This window comes from Eulemur rufifrons, chromosome 10 (genome assembly GCF_041146395.1).
Source record: "Eulemur rufifrons isolate Redbay chromosome 10, OSU_ERuf_1, whole genome shotgun sequence".
Classification (NCBI taxonomy): domain Eukaryota; kingdom Metazoa; phylum Chordata; class Mammalia; order Primates; family Lemuridae; genus Eulemur; species Eulemur rufifrons.
Window position 1 is genome coordinate 5,444,731 of NC_090992.1, and position 21,804 is coordinate 5,466,534.

At 42.8% G+C, this 21,804-nt stretch overlaps 1 protein-coding gene across 1 annotated transcript in view; it reads left to right on the top strand.

Annotated features, from left to right (window-relative positions):
* The window catches only part of KDM3B (lysine demethylase 3B), a 61,182-nt gene extending 41,616 nt beyond the window's left edge, over window positions 1-19,566 (top strand). The window contains exons 12-24 of the mRNA XM_069483699.1: window positions 2,739-2,846; window positions 4,271-4,398; window positions 5,380-5,659; window positions 6,389-6,645; window positions 9,407-9,673; window positions 10,756-10,927; window positions 11,325-11,415; window positions 11,556-11,686; window positions 12,350-12,469; window positions 13,463-13,602; window positions 13,873-14,049; window positions 15,256-15,390; window positions 18,158-19,566. Of these exons, the coding sequence (XP_069339800.1) occupies window positions 2,739-2,846; window positions 4,271-4,398; window positions 5,380-5,659; window positions 6,389-6,645; window positions 9,407-9,673; window positions 10,756-10,927; window positions 11,325-11,415; window positions 11,556-11,686; window positions 12,350-12,469; window positions 13,463-13,602; window positions 13,873-14,049; window positions 15,256-15,390; window positions 18,158-18,238 (2,087 nt within the window). The 3' untranslated portion in view covers window positions 18,239-19,566. The remainder of the gene's footprint in view (window positions 1-2,738; window positions 2,847-4,270; window positions 4,399-5,379; window positions 5,660-6,388; window positions 6,646-9,406; window positions 9,674-10,755; window positions 10,928-11,324; window positions 11,416-11,555; window positions 11,687-12,349; window positions 12,470-13,462; window positions 13,603-13,872; window positions 14,050-15,255; window positions 15,391-18,157) is intronic.
* The last annotated feature ends 2,238 nt before the right edge of the window (window positions 19,567-21,804 follow it).

Genomic DNA, 21,804 nt, shown 5'->3' on the forward strand with positions numbered 1-21,804 from the left:
ACCAATAAATTTGACAGGTTAAATATAATGAACAAATTGAATGAAAGATAAAAACCATCAAAGTTCCCTCAAGAAGAAATAGATAATTTCAGTAATTTTATATTTAGAAATTGAATTTGTAGTTTAAAAAAGCTTCCAGAAAGAAAACTTAAGGCATTACAGCAGTACATTTATACTAGTACCAAAACCAAATGAAGAAATGGTAACAAAGAAAATTACAGCCCCCAAATCCCTCATTAACGTAGATCTAAAAACATTTTATAAAATGTAAGCAAATTTAAGTCGAGATAAATAAAAAAAATAATACATTATGGTAAATAGGGTTTATTCCATTAATGAAAGGTTGGTTTAACACTTGAAAATCAATCAATGTGTTCTACCATATTAATAGACTAAAAACTAACCACATGATTAACCCTAAAAATAGAAAAAAATCACTTGTCTAAATTCTCAACAGACTAGGTTATGCATTCTCAATGGGGGTGAAAATTGGTTCTTGCTGGCAAGGGAAAGTCTCAAACATTAAAATGGTTTGTGCCTTTTAGGAGGGTCACTGTACATAAACAGATATATATTATATCTGGCTTTAAAATTCCTTGAGTGCTGGGCGTGGTGACTCACCTGTAATCCTAGCACTTCAGGGGGCCAGCCAAGGCAGGAGGATTGCTTCAGGCCAGGATTTCAAAACCAGCCTGAGTGAGATCCTGTCTCTATCAAAAAATAGAAAAATTAACCAAAATGTGGTGGCGTGTACCTGTAGTCCCAGGTGCTTGGGAGGCTGAAGCAGGAGCATAGCTTGAGCCCAGAAGTTTGAGGTTGCAGTGAGCTATGACAGTGCCACTGCACTACAGCCCAGGTGAACCTGTTTCAGAAAAAAAAAAAAAAAAAAAAATTTTTCCTTGAGGTGGGGAGCACAGTTACCACCAAAAAAAAAGAAAGCCTAAGGCTCTTTGCAAGGGTGATAATGAAATAAAGTTTGAAAAACACTGAGCTAGGAACTCAATGAGATGGGAACATCAAATGTAATATGAAAGACTGAATTGTTCCCCCTAAGATCAGGAACAAAACAAGAAAGTCTACTTTCACAACTTCTATTCAATATTGTATTGGAGTTGCTAGTCAGTACGAAGAAATAAAAGGTAACAGGAAAGAAGACCAAAAGAAAAAAAAAGACATACAGATTGGAAAGAAGTTTTTATTCTCAGATGACATGATCATGTATGTAAAAAATCCTAAGAAATCTCCAAAAATCTATAAGAACTAATTCATGAGATTAGCAAGATTACAGGATACAAAGTTGACATATAAAAATCCATTCTATTTCTGTATGATGGCAATGAACAATTAGAAATTGAAATTTAAAAGCAATATTATTTATAGTAGCATGATAAAAGCATGAAGTGGTTAGGGATAAATTTAGCACATGAAAAAAATAATCCCTGGGCCTGGCGCAGTTCATGCCTGTAACCCCAGGCATGGGAGGCTGAGGCAGGAGGATTACTTGAGGCCAGGAATTTGAGACCAGCCTGAGCAATATATTAATGACAAGACCCTGTATCTACTGAAAAAAATATATATATTATTATTATTCATTAGGAAATGCAAATTAAAACCATGAGAAACCATTATGTTGACTAGAATGGATAAAATTTTTAAAAACTGACAATACCAAGTGTTTGGTAGGAATGCAGATTAGTACCATCACTTTGGAAAACGTTAAGGTCATTCCTTTTTTTTTTTTTTTTTTTGAGACAGAGTCTCGCTCTGTTGCCCAGGCTAGCGTGCCGTGGTGTCAGCCTAGCTCACAGTAACCTCAAACCTGGGCTCAAGCAATCCTCCTGCCTCAGCCTCCCGAGTATCTGGGACTACAAGCATGCGCCACCATGCCCGGCTAATTTTTTCTGTATATATTTTTAGTTGTCCAGCTAATTTCTTTCTATTTTTAGTAGAGATGGGGTCTCACTCTTGCTCAGGCTGGTCTCGAACTCCTGAGCTCAAACGATCCTCCCACCTCGGCCTCCCAGAGTGCTAGGATTACAGGCGTGAGCCACCGTGCCCGGCCAAGGTCATTTCTTATAAAGTTAAAATTTACTGTATGACCTGGCATCCCACTCCTAGGTATTTAGAGAAATGAAAACATGTCCACTCAAAGACTTGTACATGAATGTTTATAGCAGTTTTATTCATAATAGTGAAAAATTAGAAACAATTCAAATGGCCATCAGCTGATGAATAAACTAATTGTGGGTACCTCCATAACCATGGAATACTGCTACTCGTCTATAAAAAAGGAATGAATTACTGATATCTCAAAAGTGTTCTGCTAAGTGAAAGAAACCCATCACAAATGACTACATTCTATTTCCTTACATGTATATGAAATTCTACAAAAGCAAAATTTTAACATTAAAAAGTGGATCACTGGTGGCCAGGGGTTGAGGGAAGGGTATTGACCCAAGAAAACTTTTGGAAGATCAGATGGACATGTTCTATATAATGATTGTGATAGTGTTCATACAATTGAATGCCTTTGTCTAAACTCATTGAGGTGAACACTTTAAATTGTTGAATTATTATACATAAATTATACCTCAGTAAAGCAGATTTTTAAAAAGTTAGCTGTTTTCTTGTTTGGCCATGAGAAAATTGGCCTTCGGGTTTCTGAAACTTCAGCTCACTGAGAGGGATCCACCTTGTGACCCTTATAAAATAAGGAAAATCATTCATTTCTGTTTCAGAGACAGAGGAAATGGGTGATGAAGAGGTTTTCTCCTGGTTGAAGTGTGCAAAGGGACAGTCCCATGAACCAGAGAATCTCATGCCCACACAGATCATCCCTGGCACAGGTAAAGAAATTCCTTTTTCAGAGTTGATGGAAAAAATGTTTTAGTTGAGATATTCACATACAATAAAATTTTTTTTACAGCCTGGGCAACATAACAAGACCTTGTCTCAATCAAAAAAAAAAAAAAAAAATTAAAAATTAGCCAGGTGTTTTGGTGCTCACCTGTAGTCCCAGCTACTCAAGAGGCTGAGGCAGAAGGATCCCTTGAGCCCACGGTTTTGAGGCTACAGTGAGCTATGGTTGTGGCACAGGACTGCAGGCAGGGCAACAGAGCAAGACCCTGTCTCTTTAAAAAAAAAAAAAAAAAAAATGAAATGGTTTATCTTATCCTGATATTTTTCTTTTAAGCCTCTCGAGATTTCTCTGAAAATTTGGATCTTTACATGCATGTTAGAGCTCATGTGGCCACTGCACACTCCTGCCCCGCCTTTCTGGTCAGAGTAGCTGGTCATGTGTCAAGATACCATTTCACATTCCTATGGTTGGCTAGACCAGAATGGAAAAGCCAGTCTCTAGTCTTCCAGAAAGATCTCTGGTTTTAGGCTTGTAAAAATCCAGCTGAAAGTAATCCAACCTCTTCAATCCATGATGAAGGCAGCTAGTTTAACAATAGGAACAAATGGTCATGTTTGTATCAGAATCCCAGCTTACGTCACTGATTCCTCCAGAAGTTTCTGTATGCCTGGCCTCTGTACTTTGATTAACATACATGCATTAAAGATGGTGAATCTGCAAAACTACTGCCTATATTCTCTTCCACTTAACAAAGCTTTGGGACCTGTCTCCACAAGTAAAAAATAAAAAAAGTAGCCAGGCATGGTGGCAGGCACCTGTACTCCTAGCTACTCAGGAGGCTGAGGCAGGGGGATCACCTGAGCCCAGGAATTCCAGGTTTCAGTGAGCTGGGATTGCACCACACCACTCCAGAGGGCTTCCTGAGTGCCGTGGTAGGATGCCTGCTCCCTGCTGGTTGAAGTGTAGTTAAATGTTTACCCATGTAAAGTTTACATTGATCTATTTTTTTTTTTTTTTTACCTTTTTTTGGTATAACTTATAGTGTAAAGTATATGATTTAAAATGTTAACACTTGAACATTAAGGAATCTACCCCTAGAGTTTCTCTTGGTGGATACCGTGTTGTTTGCTAGAGAAGGGAGAGAATACAGCTCAGTGGTTAAGAGTGCACAGAACTTTAGGGCCCAGATATACCTGGTTAAAGTCAGTACTGTCATTTACCAACTTTATGTACTTGAGCAAATCACCTAACTTGTCCAAGTCTCAGTGTGTTCATCAAAAATTGAGGATAAAAGCACCTCGTTGAAATGTGGTCAGTACTGAGGGAGATAACATGAAGAAGGTTCTTAGCACAGCGTGTGGCATACACAAGTGCTGTGATGTTAACTGTTACTGTTGTCTTTTTTCCTAGCTCTTTACAATATTGGAGACATGGTACATGCTGCCCGGGGCAAGTGGGGAATTAAAGCAAACTGCCCTTGTATTAGTCGACAGAATAAATCTGTGTTGAGACCTGCTGTCACCAATGGGATGTCACAGGTAAAATGGTGTGTGTGGGTATAACTGAGTGAAGCTTAAATTCTTGCTACCAGGAAATGCCCCATTTTCAATTCTGTTGTCCTGAGCTACTGTAGGATTCCTGGGGAATTAAGGGAGGGGAAGCCTTTTAGAGAGAGCCCAGAAAAACTTATTCAAGGGATTTTAATTTTTCCTGACTGGTATGGTTTCTCTCCCTTCACCTTTAAACCAATTCAGGCTTGGTTGGTAAATAGCACAAGGAGATTCTTTGCATCTTGTCGAGTTGTATAGCTTAGAATTGACAGAAACACGAAGATTGGCCTGCTAAGTTGGGTTCAGAGGCAGAGGTCATTCTGGTTTTATAGTGACTATTTTGAATAATCAGTTGTGTTTTTGGTTTTTATTTTGTTTTTAAAGCCCATAACCAACTGCTTACATTTCAAGGCCCTTCTAGGAATCCTGCTAACACGTGGTTGAGGATAAGCAGCACAAGGGTTAATGCTGAGGGATCTGGAGTTAATATTTTCAGTAGTTGACATATAAAGTATGCAAATACTCTAGATAGAGCAAATCATTTGGAAAAATCAGTAATGAAATAATAAACATTTATTGAGCACTTATGTGTGCCAGAACTATGCTAAGCCCTTTGCATACACTATTTTATTTAATTTTCAAACCTCTTGACCTCTATGGCGTCAAATTTTAATCACCAATTTGTCGTTGCAGAAATTGTATCAAGCATGCTAAATCTTTATTTTAGATTATAAACTTCAAGTTTTGCTCACTGCTCTTTCCATAGAACCAAGCATGGTTTCTGGAATGTTGTAGGACTCAGTAAATATATGTTGAATTAAATAATGGATAAAATAGCAATTTACAGGACAGTTTCAGATTGTTCTTCCCAGACCTATTTAGTGTCTGAAGCCATTAGTAGTTGTGTTTTTTTTTTTTTTGCCCTACCCAAGGACAGCACCCTAACCATGTTGGCCTTCTGTGTTTTAGCTTCCTAGCATAAACCCTAGTGCCTCTTCTGGAAACGAAACTACCTTCTCAGGTGGAGGAGGAACTGCATCAGTAACAACTCCAGAGCCTGACCATGTTCCCAAAGCTGACAGCACTGACATCAGATCTGAAGAGCCCCTGAAAGCAGACAGTTCAGCATCAAATAGCAATAGTGAGCAAAAAGCCATTAGACCTCCTTGCCCTGACACGGCCCAACCCTCCTCTGCCCTGCACTGGTTGGCCGATTTAGCAACTCAGAAGGCTAAAGAAGAAACAAAAGGTGAGATGAACACAAGCCTACCGGTGCTGGAACTCATGAGTTATTCTGGGATTCTTTGAACTCACACATTACCATCCACATTTACGAAACATGCCACTTGCTTTCTCTGGCTGATCACATAAAATGAGGGAATCTCTTTCAACTTCTTTCTAGAAGTGGAGCTTTTTTAAAAAGCACATGCCTGGGCCCTGACCTAGACCTCCTTAGTCAGAATTAATACAAAGTTTTCAACAAGCTTCTCAGATGGTTCTGTTACGTGGCCAGGGTTGAGAGCTGGACTTGGTGCAGTAGTTTTCAATGGGCACAGGAACCCTCTGGGGAATTGTTAAAAATGCAGATTTGTATACTCCACCCAGAACTATTAAATCAGAATCTCTTGGGATGAAACCAGCAATCTCCATTTTTAACAAGCACTTCAGGTGATTTCAGTACAAGCGTTCTGGAGGCCCACTTGAAGCACTGTCTTAGAAAGTGAGGGAGACAAAAGATGGATGGGAATAAAAGGGTGTTTGAAATCCAGATCCGGAAAAGAAAGGAAAAAGTAGGAGAGCTTCTCCTTGGCCTGTATTCATAGCTTGTGAGGCTTCACCCAAACCAACCATACACAGTTTGGGGGGCAGGGGAAAGGAGAGAGTCTTTCCTCCTTCCCACTTGGCTGATGTTAGGAGTCAGTTGTCTGCGGGGTATTCCTTATCGTGCCTAATGCTATTCCCGGTTATGTTCTTACAGAAGCAGGGTCCCTGAGGTCGGTGCTCAGTAAAGAGTCTCATTCACCCTTTGGGCTGGACTCGTTCAACTCCACTGCAAAGGTCTCTCCGTTGACTCCAAAGCTTTTTAACAGTCTGTTACTGGGTCCCACTGCCTCCAACAACAAAACCGAAGGCTCTAGCCTTCGAGACCTCCTTCACTCCGGGCCCGGAAAGCTTCCTCAAACCCCCTTGGACACAGGCATACCCTTCCCCCCGGTCTTCTCTACATCCTCAGCAGTAAGTGTCCTCTCTACAACTCTAGCCTTTGCTGCTTTTCCACGAAAGAACCATCAGACACCTGATAACTGTGTTAGAGGGTATATGGTGATTTGTGTTCTCTACATTGTCTGTCAAGCCGACAAGATCTCTCTTTACATTAAGTTTTGGGAATGTTTGAGATCCTTTTAAGTACTGAACCTTTTTTACCATGTTAGGAAGTCATTAAAAATTGAGACATTGAAATTTTTCAGTCATCAGCAGAAAAGTTACTACCTTGATCACTTGCTTTTCTTGGTAATAGCAGACATAAAAAAAAATTTTTTGCCTAGTCAATACATTCGTATTGTGTTCTCTTGGATATATAACGGATGTCTGAAACCTTTAACACATCTGAGACTGAACTGATCTTCTGCCCATCAGCCTGCGCCTCCTAGTTTTCCTCTCTTGGTCAGTGGCATCTCCGTCCTTCCAGCTGCTCATGTCAGAAATCTTGGAATCATTTGGAACACCCCTGTCTTACATTTCATATCTAATTTGTCAGCAACTCCTTTCAATTTGATCTTCAGAATGTATCCAGTATTCACCCATTTCTCATGAGCTCTACTGCTTCCTCTCTGGTCTGAGCCAACATCTCTCGTCTAAATTTTTGCAGTAAATTATTTACAGGTCCCCTTGTTTCTTCCCTTTACGCTCTACAGTCTACCTTCAACACAGTAGCTAGAGTGAGCCTTTTGAAATACTAGTCAAATCATGTCACTTCTGCCTAAAATTCTCCAAGGCTTCCTCTTTCTCTCATAACCCAAGCAGAGTCCTTACAGTGCTTACAGATGAGCAGAGTCCACAGCCTGGACTCGGAGGCTCTAGCCTTATCTATTCCTCTTCCCCTCACCTCTGTGACTTCAGCTGCCGCTCTCCCTCTTACTCAGTCTGTTGCAGCCACACCCGCCTCCTTGCTATCCTTGAACACGGCCAGGCATGCTCCCTCTTCAAGGCCTCTGCACTTGTTATTTCCTCCACCTAGAATTTCTTTCCCATTTAACCATGTGGCTTGCTTGCTTTCCTCCCTCCTGAAACGTCACCCTCAGTAAGCCTGTCTTTGTACATCACCCTTTTGAAAAGTCCATCACACTCTCATCCTCCACACTGTTTTCCTTCCTTTATTTTTTTATAGCACTTAACTACTATCTGATCTACTATGTTTTATTTTCTGTCTTTTGCTTCTCCTAAAGGCATTTTTACTGTTTTATTCACCGTATATTCCTAGTGCCACTGTGCTGGATCCATAGTCATGTTTAGTAAGCATTTATTGAATGAATGAATTCACAAGGTATAAAATTTAAAAAATACGAAAGGGATCATAGTGAAAAGTCTGCTTCCCACCCTTATCTCCCGGCCATTTATTTCCCATTCTGGAGGTCACCGTTGTTTCTTGAGTGTTAATTCAGCGACATTATCACATGTATATAGTTTTTTCCCCTCCTCTTTTTACACTAATGTTCTACACCTTGCTTTTCTATTTTTTATATTGTGCAAACAAAAGTAAATAAATACATTTCTCATTCTATATTATGATTAATGGCTGAAATTTGATGAACTATGGGTGGTTGAGCCCTGTACAATTTGAGTTATTTGTTTCTCTTTTGGATAAGTAACTTTAAAAAAAGCAAACAAGGCTAGGTGCTGTGGCTCACACCTATAATCCCAGTGCTTTGGGAGGCCAAGGTGGGAGGATTGCTTTGAGGCCAAGAGTTCAAGACTAGCCTGGGCAACATAGCAGGACCTCATCTCTACAAAAAATTTTAAAAATTAGCTGGGCGTGGTGGCATGTGCCTATAGTCCCAGCTACTTGGGAGGCTGAGGTGGGAGGATCACTTGAGCCCACGGGTTTGAAGTTGTAGTGAGCTATGATCATGCCACTCTACTACTGCACTCTTGCACTCTAGCCTGGGTGACAGAGCTAGACCCTGTCTCCCAAAAAAAAGCAAACAAAACAATTAGTTTGGGCTCTATTTTATTTGTACTTGCTCATATTCCCAGTTCTTTAATTTTCCCAAGATGTTATATGATTATACACTTGATGGCAATAGTGATTAGTGATACTTTAGGCATAAAATTATTAAGTTTACAAAAGCTCCCCGCCTTTCAGTTCGGGGACGTTAGGTATGGCACTTTCATCTCTAGGCCTGAGCTTTCCCATCAGCTGAAACAGATGAGAGATTCTCAGTGGGACGGTAGTGAGGGAAGAACTGGAGAGTAGGAGACTGCTTTCAGAACACACTCGTTCCTCTTGGACACTCTGGTACACCCTTTATTGGTGTACTCCCTGGTAGATAACCACTGCCTTGATAAGTCATTTCAGTTACTTACTTGAAGTATTATATCCCTTGGACATGCTGGCTAGAAAAAGTTTAGAACTCCCAAGCTAAATATCTTTTTTACTCAGTTACAGCATTTTGTGGTTTCTGCAGTCTGTGTGCATATGCCTAGTACAGGGCTGAGTGCCAGAGGTACTTCTTAGGTCTCAAATCTCTTAAATCAGAAAGGATCTTTCTGTACTTTTCTTTGATAAATGTAAGGCAAAAATATGAAGGATAGAAGAATTTAAGATTTTTATTAACTTATTGGCCGCCCCCCCCTCCAGTTATAAAAGATATCCTAATAACTTTTGTGGGATTGATCAGATAGGTCAGAACTCACTGTGAATAAACTGAGACAGTTTTGAGACTGCTCTTCTCGTGGTGCCTCAGCCAAGCTTCCCTGATGGGTTTGTGTCTGGCAGGGAGTGAAGAGCAAGACCAGCCTACCCAACTTCCTTGACCACATCATTGCCTCCGTGGTGGAAAATAAGAAAACCTCAGATGCTTCAAAGCGGGCCTGCAACTTAACTGATACCCAGAAGGAAGTGAAGGAGATGGTGATGGGGTTAAATGTGCTAGACCCCCATACTTCTCACTCCTGGCTCTGTGATGGGAGGCTTCTGTGTCTCCATGACCCCAGCAACAAAAACAACTGGAAGATCTTCCGGGAGTGTTGGAAGCAAGGTCAGGTAAGCAAAAATAAGTAGTTCCCAGAGCCAGCTGTCTGCCTGCCTGCCATAGCTACCAGGATAATTCCAGGTGTCTCTGGGAGATCTTTTGCCAGGGATGTTTAGACATACTGATTTTGTTGTAATAGCCTTTCTACTTTGAGTTGTCTTGGGTTTTTAAAATCAAGGAGATTCCTAAAAATACACTGTGCATCTTTTATTTCTAAGCTGTATAGTTCTGTGTTCTTAACAGGGCAGTTGAAATTCCTGTTAGGTGTTTTCTGGTATTGGCACCTTTGGTGGAAAATCCTTAAGTGTGATACGGGGTGAGGTGAGGGCGTGGGTGGAAGTAGGTGGTACTTTTCTAGGTAAATGTTTTAAGGCAGCAGGGTGCAGTGGCTCACGCCTGTAATCGTAGCACTCTGGGAGGCCGAGGTCAGAGGATCACTTGAGCTCAGGAGTTCGAGACCAGCCTGAGCAAGAGCGAGACTCCATCTCTACTAAAAATAAAAAAATTATCCAGGCATTGTGGTGTGTGCCTGTAGTCCCAGCAACCTGGGAGGCTGAGGTAAGAAGATTGCTTGAGTCCAGGAGTTTGGGGTTGCAGTGAGCTACGATGTAACCCCTACACTCTACCCGGGGTGACAGCAAGACTGTCTGAAAAAAAAAATTTTTTTTTAAGGCCACAGAAGTTTATGTGATAGTATGACCACACTGCCTGGTTTTTATACTTTAGCAAGGTGCTTGAGGAAGGGGAGCTTATGGAATTGTCTAGTTTTATAGTTTTCATTGTGAGGAAGTGCTGTCAAAGTTGCATTTGTCAGTTTTTTTCCTCTCACCTCAGAACAGTGGTAGATACCGGTGCAACAGATGATTTCTATGGCATGGCCCCCAGGGTCAGGATCAAATATAATGTAGTAGAAGTAGCTTCCGTTCACTTTAGCTGACAGGTTGAAATCCGTAGGTTGTAAAGCTAGGAAGGAACAATAGAGCTTCATGGAGAAGAAGAGGCCCTTCCCAGGAAACCCTCCTATTCTGTCTATTAGCCCTGGAGCTAAAAGTATTCGTAGTTGGCTCTGATTGGGATATTTTTGTTTCCACAGCCAGTGCTGGTTTCAGGGGTGCATAAAAAGCTCAAGTCTGAACTCTGGAAGCCAGAAGCCTTTAGCCAGGAATTTGGAGACCAGGATGTGGACTTGGTGAACTGCAGGAACTGTGCTATAATTTCTGATGTGAAAGTTCGGGATTTTTGGGATGGTTTCGAGATTATATGCAGTAAGTAGCTTTGATATCTAGTTCAGTAATGGCAGACTGAGAAATAAGCATCTGTATGCCCAGCCCTTTCCCTGGAATAACACATTATATCCTCTTCATGAAAGGAACATTCTTTCCTGGTGCTGACCAGGTAGCTTGCTTGGCAATCACATGGCTCCTGGTGCACACCTAAGCTTAAATGTGATACCATGGGGTGTGTGGAGCACTTTCACTCTGAGGAAGGGGGATAGAATCCCTGTGAGATGGGAAAATCTGGCATGCACACAGCCTGCCTAGTTCATTATGGGGGTTTACAATCTGAAATAAGAGGTTAGTATCCTAAAACTTTTAGTCGCTGCTGAAAAGTGGACAGCAGCCAAGCCAGCAGATGTTTGTGGGAGTGCCACCTCTCTTCCAGAGCGACTAAGGTCAGAAGATGGGCAGCCAATGGTGCTCAAACTCAAGGACTGGCCTCCCGGAGAAGATTTTCGAGACATGATGCCAACGAGGTTAGTGACCTACAGTGGTATAATCTTCAGAGACTTGTGCTTGACTGAAGCCATTGCAAAGTAATTATAGAAAAGTGAACTTTGTCTCTTTGTTTTCTTTATCTATAACAAGCTAAGTCATTTTTCCTGCCTTATTGTAGGTTTGAAGATCTGATGGAGAACCTTCCTCTGCCGGAATACACCAAACGCGATGGCAGGCTCAACCTGGCCTCTAGGCTACCCAGCTACTTTGTAAGGCCCGACCTGGGCCCCAAGATGTACAACGCCTATGGTACGAGGGAGGGGGGCCAGAATTGCCTTTTGGGGGACTGTTGTTATTTCACCTGTAGAGGGAGGTCTGTGGTCAGGGTCATGTGTAGAGATGATTGGGGATAGGAGGCAGGTGCTGAAGAAGTGAATAATATCCAGGATGGTTTGGAATATGTTTGCTTTTGTCATATTGATTTGTGTAATACCCATGTGAGCCCAGTCCATAAATTTGTATGTCTCCAATAGTGAGAAAGTTTCCTCTCAAAAACCCTACCCAAGGAGACATATTTTCAGTTCTAAGAGACTTGATAAAATAATAGTGAAGAAGGCTGCGTACCATACTACCCAGCCAGCACTTTGTGAAGGCCAGTAATGACCCAAGTCACTGTGAAAGCTCAGCTTTATTGGAATGTGCCTAGTGCCCATATCTGTTTTGCTTTTCATGGAGAGGTCATTTTTGAAAGTGTATCGGTTCCATGACCAAAGCTAATAGATACTGTCAACCAAGCGAGAAATCAGTCTTAATATAAAAGAGATGAGAGTGATTTCTTGATGAACAGATATCCTTTACTCTCCCAATGTTACTCATGTAAGGACATCTTTGAGCATGTTCTCAGCTGTAGGATCTCTGTGGAATCCTCAGAATGTTGCCCCTTCACTTCGCATGTTTTCCTTTCACCGTTAGGCTTGATAACAGCAGAAGACAGAAGAGTTGGCACAACAAATCTTCACTTGGATGTGTCTGACGCTGTTAATGTGATGGTGTACGTTGGGATCCCCATCGGGGAGGGTGCTCATGATGAAGGTATGATTTCTAGAACCTATGCTTCAGGATGATGAGGTTTGACCTCAATAGAATTGGGTGTTTTCCTCCTCGCTCAGGGCCAGTGGCTTTTTCTTACGTTTCTACCAGGCCTGATGCATAGTGGGTGCACAGTGGATGTTGCTAGACAAAGGGAGCTTCTAACAGAAAAGAGTGCTGCTTGGGTATCTTTCTCAGAGCCATTCTCTTTCTGGGAATGCTGCCTTTTCCACTGAGTGTGTAGCATCACAACGAGGAATGAAGAAGAGCAAACTGGTCTAACTTGGCCTGTCAGCCAAGTCAGCTGTGGGGTGACAGAGGATAAAGCACAGAAGTAAAGTAGAAAAGTAATATTTTGCTGTATTTGTACTCCCTGCTTTCTCAGTGTTAAAATTAATATGTATTCATTATGGAAGTTTCAGAAAAAAGAAATTTCTTGAAAAAGAAAACAAGTAACTCAAAATCTCAAAATTCAGGGATAACTTTGGTAATAATATTAAATATATTTTCTGTTATACATTTCCTTTTGATGCTACACACCTGTGGACCCTTCCATTAAGTTGTCTTTTAGGGGATTACAATAGACAGGCATAAGCAGCCAACTCTCTTAACTTGCCAGAGAAGCTTTGTGGGCTTAAATCCTAGAGTTTGAAGAGGTCTTGAGAAAATAGATAGTCTCCATCTACTCTCAGCAGAAAATAACCTGCAAGTTAAACATAAGATATGGCTACACAGTTTGAGTAAGAAATTTGTTTTAAAGGAAAACTATACCTCCAAATTGCTGAATCTCTGTTAAGTAAGGAAAGTTTAGTGTTGCTCTTTCTGTGTGTAGGGAGCTTAGACCCAATATGAATTTTGATTCTTTGATTCTGCGTTATATTAGTCCAGAGAGATGGAGATGAATGGAGATTATATTTGTTTAAACTGGACATTTTGCTTTACTCAGAAGTACTGAAATTGCTGACTACATTGAAAGTGTAATTCTGCTCTTTTCAGAGGTACTCAAGACGATTGACGAGGGAGATGCTGACGAGGTGACAAAGCAGAGGATTCATGATGGAAAAGAGAAGCCAGGTGCTCTGTGGCACATCTATGCAGCCAAGGATGCAGAGAAGATCCGGGAGCTACTCCGGAAGGTATGCACATGGTGGGCTGTGCTCCCAGGTCACAGATCAAGGGTCTGGAGGCCAAGACAGCCTGCCTAGGGTTTCTCTTGTGGAATGCCTTGTCATTAAAGACCTGTTGGCCATGTAGAAAAGCCCAGAAGGCCTGAATCCACACCTAGAGGATGTTGAATAGAATAAAGCAGAAACTTTGGCCCACCAGGGATATTGCTGCAGCAAGTTGGATTTATGCTGTTAATAATTTTTAAATTTTCCATCTTTGGATTTTGATGATGGCTTCAGGTTGGAGAAGAGCAAGGCCAAGAGAATCCCCCAGATCATGACCCAATTCACGACCAAAGTTGGTACCTGGACCAGACCCTCCGCAAGCGACTCTATGAGGAGTATGGCGTGCAAGGCTGGGCCATTGTGCAGTTCCTAGGTGATGCCGTCTTCATACCTGCTGGAGCCCCACACCAGGTGGGTTCCGCTGGGGGTCTGGGTTCAGCAGCTCCATGGGCTTCCTTATTTCTGCTTTTCTTGCTAATCTGGCAAGAGATATAAATGGTTGGATTATATTGATTACTCTTAAACTGCGACTCATTTTTTGCTTTCTAATTTTCTTCCTTGTAATTTTAATGCTCGTTTTAAAATTTTTAAACAATACAGACTATTAAAGTGACAAGTCTCCTTTCAGCTACCTGTACCACACCCTTCTTAACAATCTTATTATCCCACCTTCCCAATCTAATTTCCTACCTACTTATTTAAAAATTGATGTATATTTTTCCAGACCATTTTCTGTGCAAATATTTATGTTTTTTGTATTGTTTTAAGAGCTTTTTTGTTTTGGGGGGGTTCTTTGAGACAGTCTCGCTGTGTCACCCAGGCTGGAAATGAAGTGTTATGATCATAGCTCACTGTAACCTCAAACTCCTGGGCTCAAACAATCCTCCTGCCTCAGCCTCCAGGGTAACTGGGACTACGGGTGCACACGACCATGTCTGGATAATTTTTCTAATTTTGGTAGAGATGAGGCCGGGCGCGGTGGCTCACGCCTGTAATCCTAGCACTCTGGGAGGCCGAGGTGGGCGGATCGTTTGAGCTCAGGAGTTCGAGACCAGCCTGAGCAAGAACGAGACCCCACCTCTACTAAAAATAGAAAGAAATTATATGGACAGCTAAAAATATATAGAGAAAAAATTAGCCGGGCATGGTGGCGCATGCCTGTAGTCCCAGCTACTCGGGAGGCTGAGACAGGAGGATCGCTTGAGCTCAGGAGTTTGAGGTTGCTGTGAGCTAGGCTGACGCCACGGCACTCACTCTAGCCTGGGCAACAGAGTGAGACTCTGTCTCAAAAAAATAAAAAATAAAAAAAAAAAAAAAAAAAAAGAGATGGGTCTTACTATGTCGCCCAGGCTGGTCCTGACCCCTTGGCCTCAGGTGATACTCCTCCCTTGGCCTTCCAAAGTGCTGGGATTATAGGCATGAGCTACCATGCCCAGCCAAATACTAATGTTTTTATTTATAAATTTGCACTTAAAAGTTTTTCTGTGTTGTTATTATAAAAATGGAATACTATAAGTATTTCTAAAGTGTTTTTTATAAACTATATTATGGACATTTTCCATGTGTTATTAAATCTTGATTATCTGATATTTCCCTTCTGTACTTTTTGCCTCCCAGGTTCACAATCTGTACAGCTGCATAAAAGTAGCAGAAGACTTTGTATCTCCAGAACACGTAAAGCACTGTTTCCGCCTGACTCAGGAATTCAGGCATCTCTCTAACACTCACACAAATCATGAGGATAAACTGCAGGTAAATAACTCCTCCTTCACCCCACTGTGTTCTTCTTCTTGTGTATTCACATGCAAACAGAAAGCGCTTTCTCCTTTCTGAGGGTGTTTTCTGCAGGTTCTAACTGAGAAGGAGAAATGACTAAGGAAACTTTGTCGGGGGATATGGAGTCCGTTTCAGGAAGCATTTACTCAGTCCTCCCCAGATTTGTTTAGAGAATACTCATCTTTTAACCTAACCATTTCCAGTGTGACAATCCTGTTTCTCCATCCTTGGGAGATAGAGTGTTTTTAGTGTTAGTAACTGACCCCCCTGGGCAGGTGGGATGGCTCTATGGCATTGTGTTCTGGGCATGTTTCAGAGAAGAGGTTTTGCCCTGAAGCTGCTTCTTATAGCAAATTTCTGTGCGGACTCAATTTCTTTTTTTTTTTTTTGAGACAGAGTCTTACTCTGTTGCCTGGGCTAGAGTGCCGTGGCGTCAGCCTAGCTCACAGCAACCTCAGACTCCTGGGCTCAAGTGATCCTCCTGCCTCAGCGTCCCGAGTAGCTGGGACTACAGGCGTGCGCCTGGCCCAGACTCTATTTCTTAGAGCTCTACTAGGGATTGTAGTCCATGACCCTCAGAACTATATTCACAGAGCTGAGGATTGTTTTCCCCTTGAAGAGCAGAGTTGGACATCAGATTAGGTTTCTTCTGGTCTTGAAATGGACTGGAATTTTAAGGGCAGAATTTCATTATTAATACACTGGGGCACTTTAGTCGAATTAAAAAGAACAAAGAATAAGGAAACAAGATTGTCCAGGCAGAGCTTCAGCAATTTAAATACACTCATAGCTTTTCACTGTGGCTCTTTTCCTCTGACATGCCTGTGGCTCAGGTGGACCTGTGGTTGGTGATCCATCAGGTTGAAGAGGCTTTTCTTAATTGCTGGCAGCTTCAATCGTCTTTAACTCTGAGTCTGATCTGCCTGTTCTTTTTCAAAATTAAGGAACATTTCAACCATAAGTTTTTATACAAAGTATAATTACACTGGGCCGGGTGCGGTGGCTCACGCCTGTAATCCTAGCACTCTGGGAGGCCAAGGCGGGAGGATCGCTCGAGGTCAGGAGTTTGAGACCAGCCTGAGCAAGAGTGAGACCTCGTCTCTGCCAAAAATAAAAAGAACTTATATGAACAACTAAAAATCTATATAGAAAAAATTAGCCGGGCATGGTGGCGCATGCCTGTAGTCCCAGCTACTCGGGAGGCTGAGGCAGGAGGATCGCTTGAGCCCAGGAGTTGGAGGTTGCTGTGACCTAGGCTGATGCCACGGCATTCTAGCCAGGGCAACAGAGCAAGACCCTGTCTCAAAAAAAAAAAAAAAGTATAATTACATTGGTATTATAGATATATAAATATTCAGGCGTACATATTTCAGACTTCAGCTCCTTCAGATCTACTAGTACATGTCACCTTACCCATAAGACCTTTCCTGACTAACAACATCAGCTCCTGCAGCAGGACTCCCAAGCCCCTTTCACTGCTTTATTTTTTCTGTAGTATTTTTCATAATCTGAAATACTATTTATTTTATCTGTTACTACCCCTACTAGAATATAAGCTATTTAAGCTCTGTAAAGGCAGGAATTTTACTATTTCATTCACTGATTTTACCTAGCACAATGCTGGACACATACAGAAGGTACTCATAAATATTTTTTGAAGTAATGCCAAAAAATGAATAGAGAATATCATAAGGAAGACCTGTGTGGCCATCACTCACCTTAAGAAATAGCCATACATGGGACACGCCGGTAATCCTAGCACTCTGGGAGACCGAGGTGGGAAGATCACTTGAGGCCAGGAGTTCAAGACCAGTTTAAGCAAGATCGAGACCCCCGTCTCTACAGAAAAATAGAAAAATTAGCCAGGCATTGGTGGTGCACACCTGTAGTCCCAGGTGCTTGGGAGGCTTAAGCAGGAGGATCGCTTGAGCCCAGGAGTTTGAGGTTGCAGTGAGCTATGGTAACACCACCATATTCTAGCCCAGGCAACAGAGCAAGACCCTGTCTCCAAAAACAAGCAAACAAACAAAACGCACACACGCACGCACACGCACACACATATACAACATACACAGCAACTATATTGTTGAAGTCCCCACATACCCTTCCCCTTTCCGTTTCCCCATTTTCCCTCCCCAGAAATAACCACAATTTTCATGTCAGCCCTTTTTAAAAACTATCTTCAGTCTATTCATTTTATTTTAATAAGTCTCTTCACTCTATTTCAATAACTTTTATTATATTTTCTAACTACACTTATAATGTTTGTTCCTTTTAGACAAATTAGAAAATACATATAAGCACAAAGGGAAAAAAATATCCCATAGTGCTGCCTTCCACTGTTGTTTTAGTGTGTCCGTATTAGCTGTAGGACCTTGGTTCCTTGGAACCTTAACCATGGAACCTTGGTTTTCCTCAGTTTCTTATCTGTAAAATGGGGATAATGATAGAATTTACCTCATAGGATTATGGCAAGGATTAAATGAAAGTCCACATAAAGAGCTTAGATAAAGAGCATGTAGATGATGGTGATTACATATCCTTTCAAATGATTTCATCGTTCTTTTTTGACTACAGACCTATGTGACTTGTGGGTCATCATGGGGGTTTATTTGGGAAGCACACAGCCATTGCGGGGGGTTTCCTCAACCAGTAGTCCTACAGTCAAGGTAGAATATACATCTGCATTTGCAGAATGCAGCGGGGGGTGCCGTGAACTGACTGTGCTGATCACTCTCACCAGGTGAAGAACATCATTTACCATGCAGTGAAAGATGCTGTCGGCACCCTCAAGGCTCACGAATCCAAGCTGGCAAGGTCTTAGGCATGGAGAGAGTCCAAACTCCCCTGTGAAGCAGGCCTTTCACTCACAACACTTACAGGGAACGGCAGGGATCTCTGCCGGAGCAGAGGTCCTTCCTGGAGCCAGTGTGGTCAGTATTACAAACTCTCCAGCCACTCTTTCTATGCTGCCTCAACACCGAAGGTTGACACAGGAACGTTGCACTGTTCACACACAGTTTCAGACTCCAAGCCGAGGGTGCCACGTCCCCATCCTGTGGCCTTTTGGGAATCCGACCTGCCTGAACATCGCTGGGCTTTCCTGCGCATTCTCCTGAGTTGAGATTTTGTGGAAACCAGGAATGTGGGCACACCTTTCTTTTCTTTTCCTCTTGTGCCTAGCTAAGTGGGAATGTGTTTGAAGGTAGAGGGAATCACATAACTGGTACAGGTAGAGGTAATTGCTTAAACATGCCTGGTGGAAGCCTAACAGTGTCTCTGCACGTGACCTCTGACAAGGCCCACCCCGGGAGACGGGGTGAAGCCATTCCCCACACTCTCTCCCGTGAACACTGGAGTCTTATAGGACCCAGGGAGAACCCACTGCTTTTCCCAGGAGGCTCCAGGATTAGGAAATGTGTGTATTTAGTGAAAAATAGGTTTGTAGTGAAATAGTTACTATTTCATGAAAGTAGATATTTTTAGAATTTTTGAAATACCACAGTTGTTTTCCTGGATTATGAGGAAAGGCACATTACATTTAGTCTTCCTTTCGATAAAACTCTTTGAAGAAATATGATTTTTAGAAATCAGCTGCCCATTATAGCACAAAATCAGCCAAAGCAGAATTTAAAAGAATTGGCTTTTTAGGATTCTTTAGTTTCTCCCCCTCCCATCTCAGTCTTATCTTGAGGGAACAGTCATCTGAGAAAGAATTTGTCAGGTCTGAGCTGTGGTGTGTTCCCCGCGTGCACACACTGGTGACTCCAGGAACCATTTTCACCTATTACCAGCGTTCCCTGGGGACTCCTCTCATGTTTCCAAATGGGAAGGACAGTTTGATTTCCAACATGAAGTTTTTTGTTTTTTGTCCAGAAATGTTTTCAGCAAAACTTTCCAACTCAGTGGAGTTTTAAGAATTCATTTGAAAATGATGGAATTCATTGGCCCATGGGTACGTTGGGAAATGTATCTTTCCGGCTGTACTGTAGTGCCCTGCAGGCTTGTTTATATGTTCACAGTTACTTTTTTTTTTTTTTTTTAATAAAAGTCATTTACTGTAGAATACTTTTAATTTCACTTTCTGTATTTTAATTTTGTTGAAGGGCTGATTGGGATTTCCATGTTCTTATTAAAAATCTAACAAATCTGTTTGGAGTGGACTAAATTCTTGCTGTGCCGACCCTTCTAAAATCAAGGTGGAATTGAGGGCTAGGTTGCAGGTGGGGGGTTCATTTCCAGGTCTTCATTACTGTGCTGCACCCAGTTACTGTTCTTTGCTTCCTGAACTTGTGCCCAACTGGGAGAAAGGAAAGTACCAGGGTGAGGTCAGTATGGTTTGGGGACTTGGGGATAAGAAGAAGGGGCCACATAAATTAGAGGTGGGAGGAGAGACAGGTTTCTTCACAGTTTATGCTCTGTGAATGGAGTAGGAAAGGCGGAGTCTTACCTTTCTAGAGCAGAGTCTTGGGGGAAAGAGCTGTGGTGTGTGGCCCGAGCAAGGTTTTGGGCAGTCGTTGGTGGGATTCCTCAAAGCAGGAGGTCTGGCTGCCCACATATGAAACATGTGGTCCTGGACCCACCTTGGAGATGGTGGGAGAGGGCCCACATGGGATTTATTTTTGTTTATCAAGCAGCAATTAAAGTGTCTTGAGGGGTGAGAACAGACTGCATTCCAATTAGAAGAGGCCTTTTGGAGAGGAAGTTGTAAAGAATAGCAGGAGGGGTCATCAGAGGCTGCTTCTCTCGAAACTTTTGGAAAACATCTTCCAAAGTGTTTGAGCCTGGAAATATAATTACTAGGTTGGAAATAGACCATTGTGTGGTTGAAGGATACTGAGTTTGAATAAGACCATAACTCTTTGAAATACAGAGCTCTGAATGTGTCCTTTCAGCCTGGATGGGCACGGGTTGATGCTGTGGTCACTAAAAGGATTACACCCCAACATAAAGGGTAGAGGGATGCAGGAATGCTTTAAAATGGGACAGGAAAGGAGAGCATGGGCGGGGGGGTACTGGAGCTTGGTTGCTTTGGTGAAAATCAGGAGGCAGGCTAGCCTACATTCTGGATATAAATGTCTTCAGAATTAGGACATCCACTGCCACCAGTGTTTGGTGATGGGGGTGGAATTGTAGCCCCTGGGCCCATCTCTGATCTGAGTCCCAAGTCCCTCTCCCAGCCCCTCTGAAAAGAAAGTCTGATGCCTAGGCCGGGCGCGGTGGCTCACGCCTATAATCCTAGCACTCTGGGAGGCCGAGGTGGGGCGGATCGTTTGAGCTCAGGAGTTCGAGACCAGCCTGAGCAAGAGCGAGACCCCATCTCTACTAAAAATAGAAAGAAATTATATGGACAGCTAAAAATATATAGAAAAAATTAGCCGGGCATGGTGGTGCATGCCTGTAATCCCAGCTACTCGGGAGGCTGAGGCAGGAGGATCGCTTGAGCCCAGGAGTTTGAGGTTGCTGTGAGCTAGGCTGATGCCACGGCACTCACTCTAGCCTGGGCAACAGAGTGAGACTCTGTCTCAAAAAAAAAAAAAGAAAGTCTGATGCCTTAGGGGAGTATCCACCTTGAGATCACCAAGCTCTATTCCCCTGCAAAGCTTAGAAACTGACAACATAAAGCAGATCATAGGGCCAGAGGAGGTCATCTTTCAACTGGGGGTGATTGGGGATTGTCAAGGAGGGGCGTGAACGGGTGCAGCTGTACCTTTGACATGAGCTCCAGTGGATGTCTTTACAAGGCCTGTGATAGGGGAGAAGAGTTTGCTAGTCAGCAGCTGGAGGATGTAGCCTGTTTAGATAGACTTCTTGGGTTTGTATTTTAGCAGCATGACTTAGTAGTTTTGTGACGCTCAACAAATTATTGGAACTTCCTAAGCTTCCCATTTGCTTATCTTCAAAATGAGGGTAATTATAACCTCAGCCTTACAGGGTGGTCAAGAGGATTCACTGAAATAATGCATGTGAAGCTCTTAGCACAGGGCCTGGCACACAATAAGCACTCAAGAAATCATAGCGATTATTCATTCCTCCTGGGATATTTAAGCCTTTCAGCATGATGTGGGCAGCGCAGGAGGTGGGCTGAAGCTGTTTTCAGGATGGAAATCGAAGGCCTTGGGGGACCTCAGCCCGGGGCTTGAAACCCAAGCAAGGTGAAAACGCGAGGAGAGGAAGGCAGGGCACTGCGAGTTGGAGGCGCATGCCCGGCCACAGCAGGTGCCAGGGGTGGGGGCGCGCCGCCGCCGCGGCCTCCCCTTTAAGAGCCGCCGCCGCCCACGGCCCGCCGCTGCGGCAGGGACCTCCCCTTTAACGGCGGCGGTTCGGCGCTCCGCTGCCCCCGCGGCGGCTGCTGCTGCTGCTCCTGCGGCTCCTGCTGCCGCCGCCGCC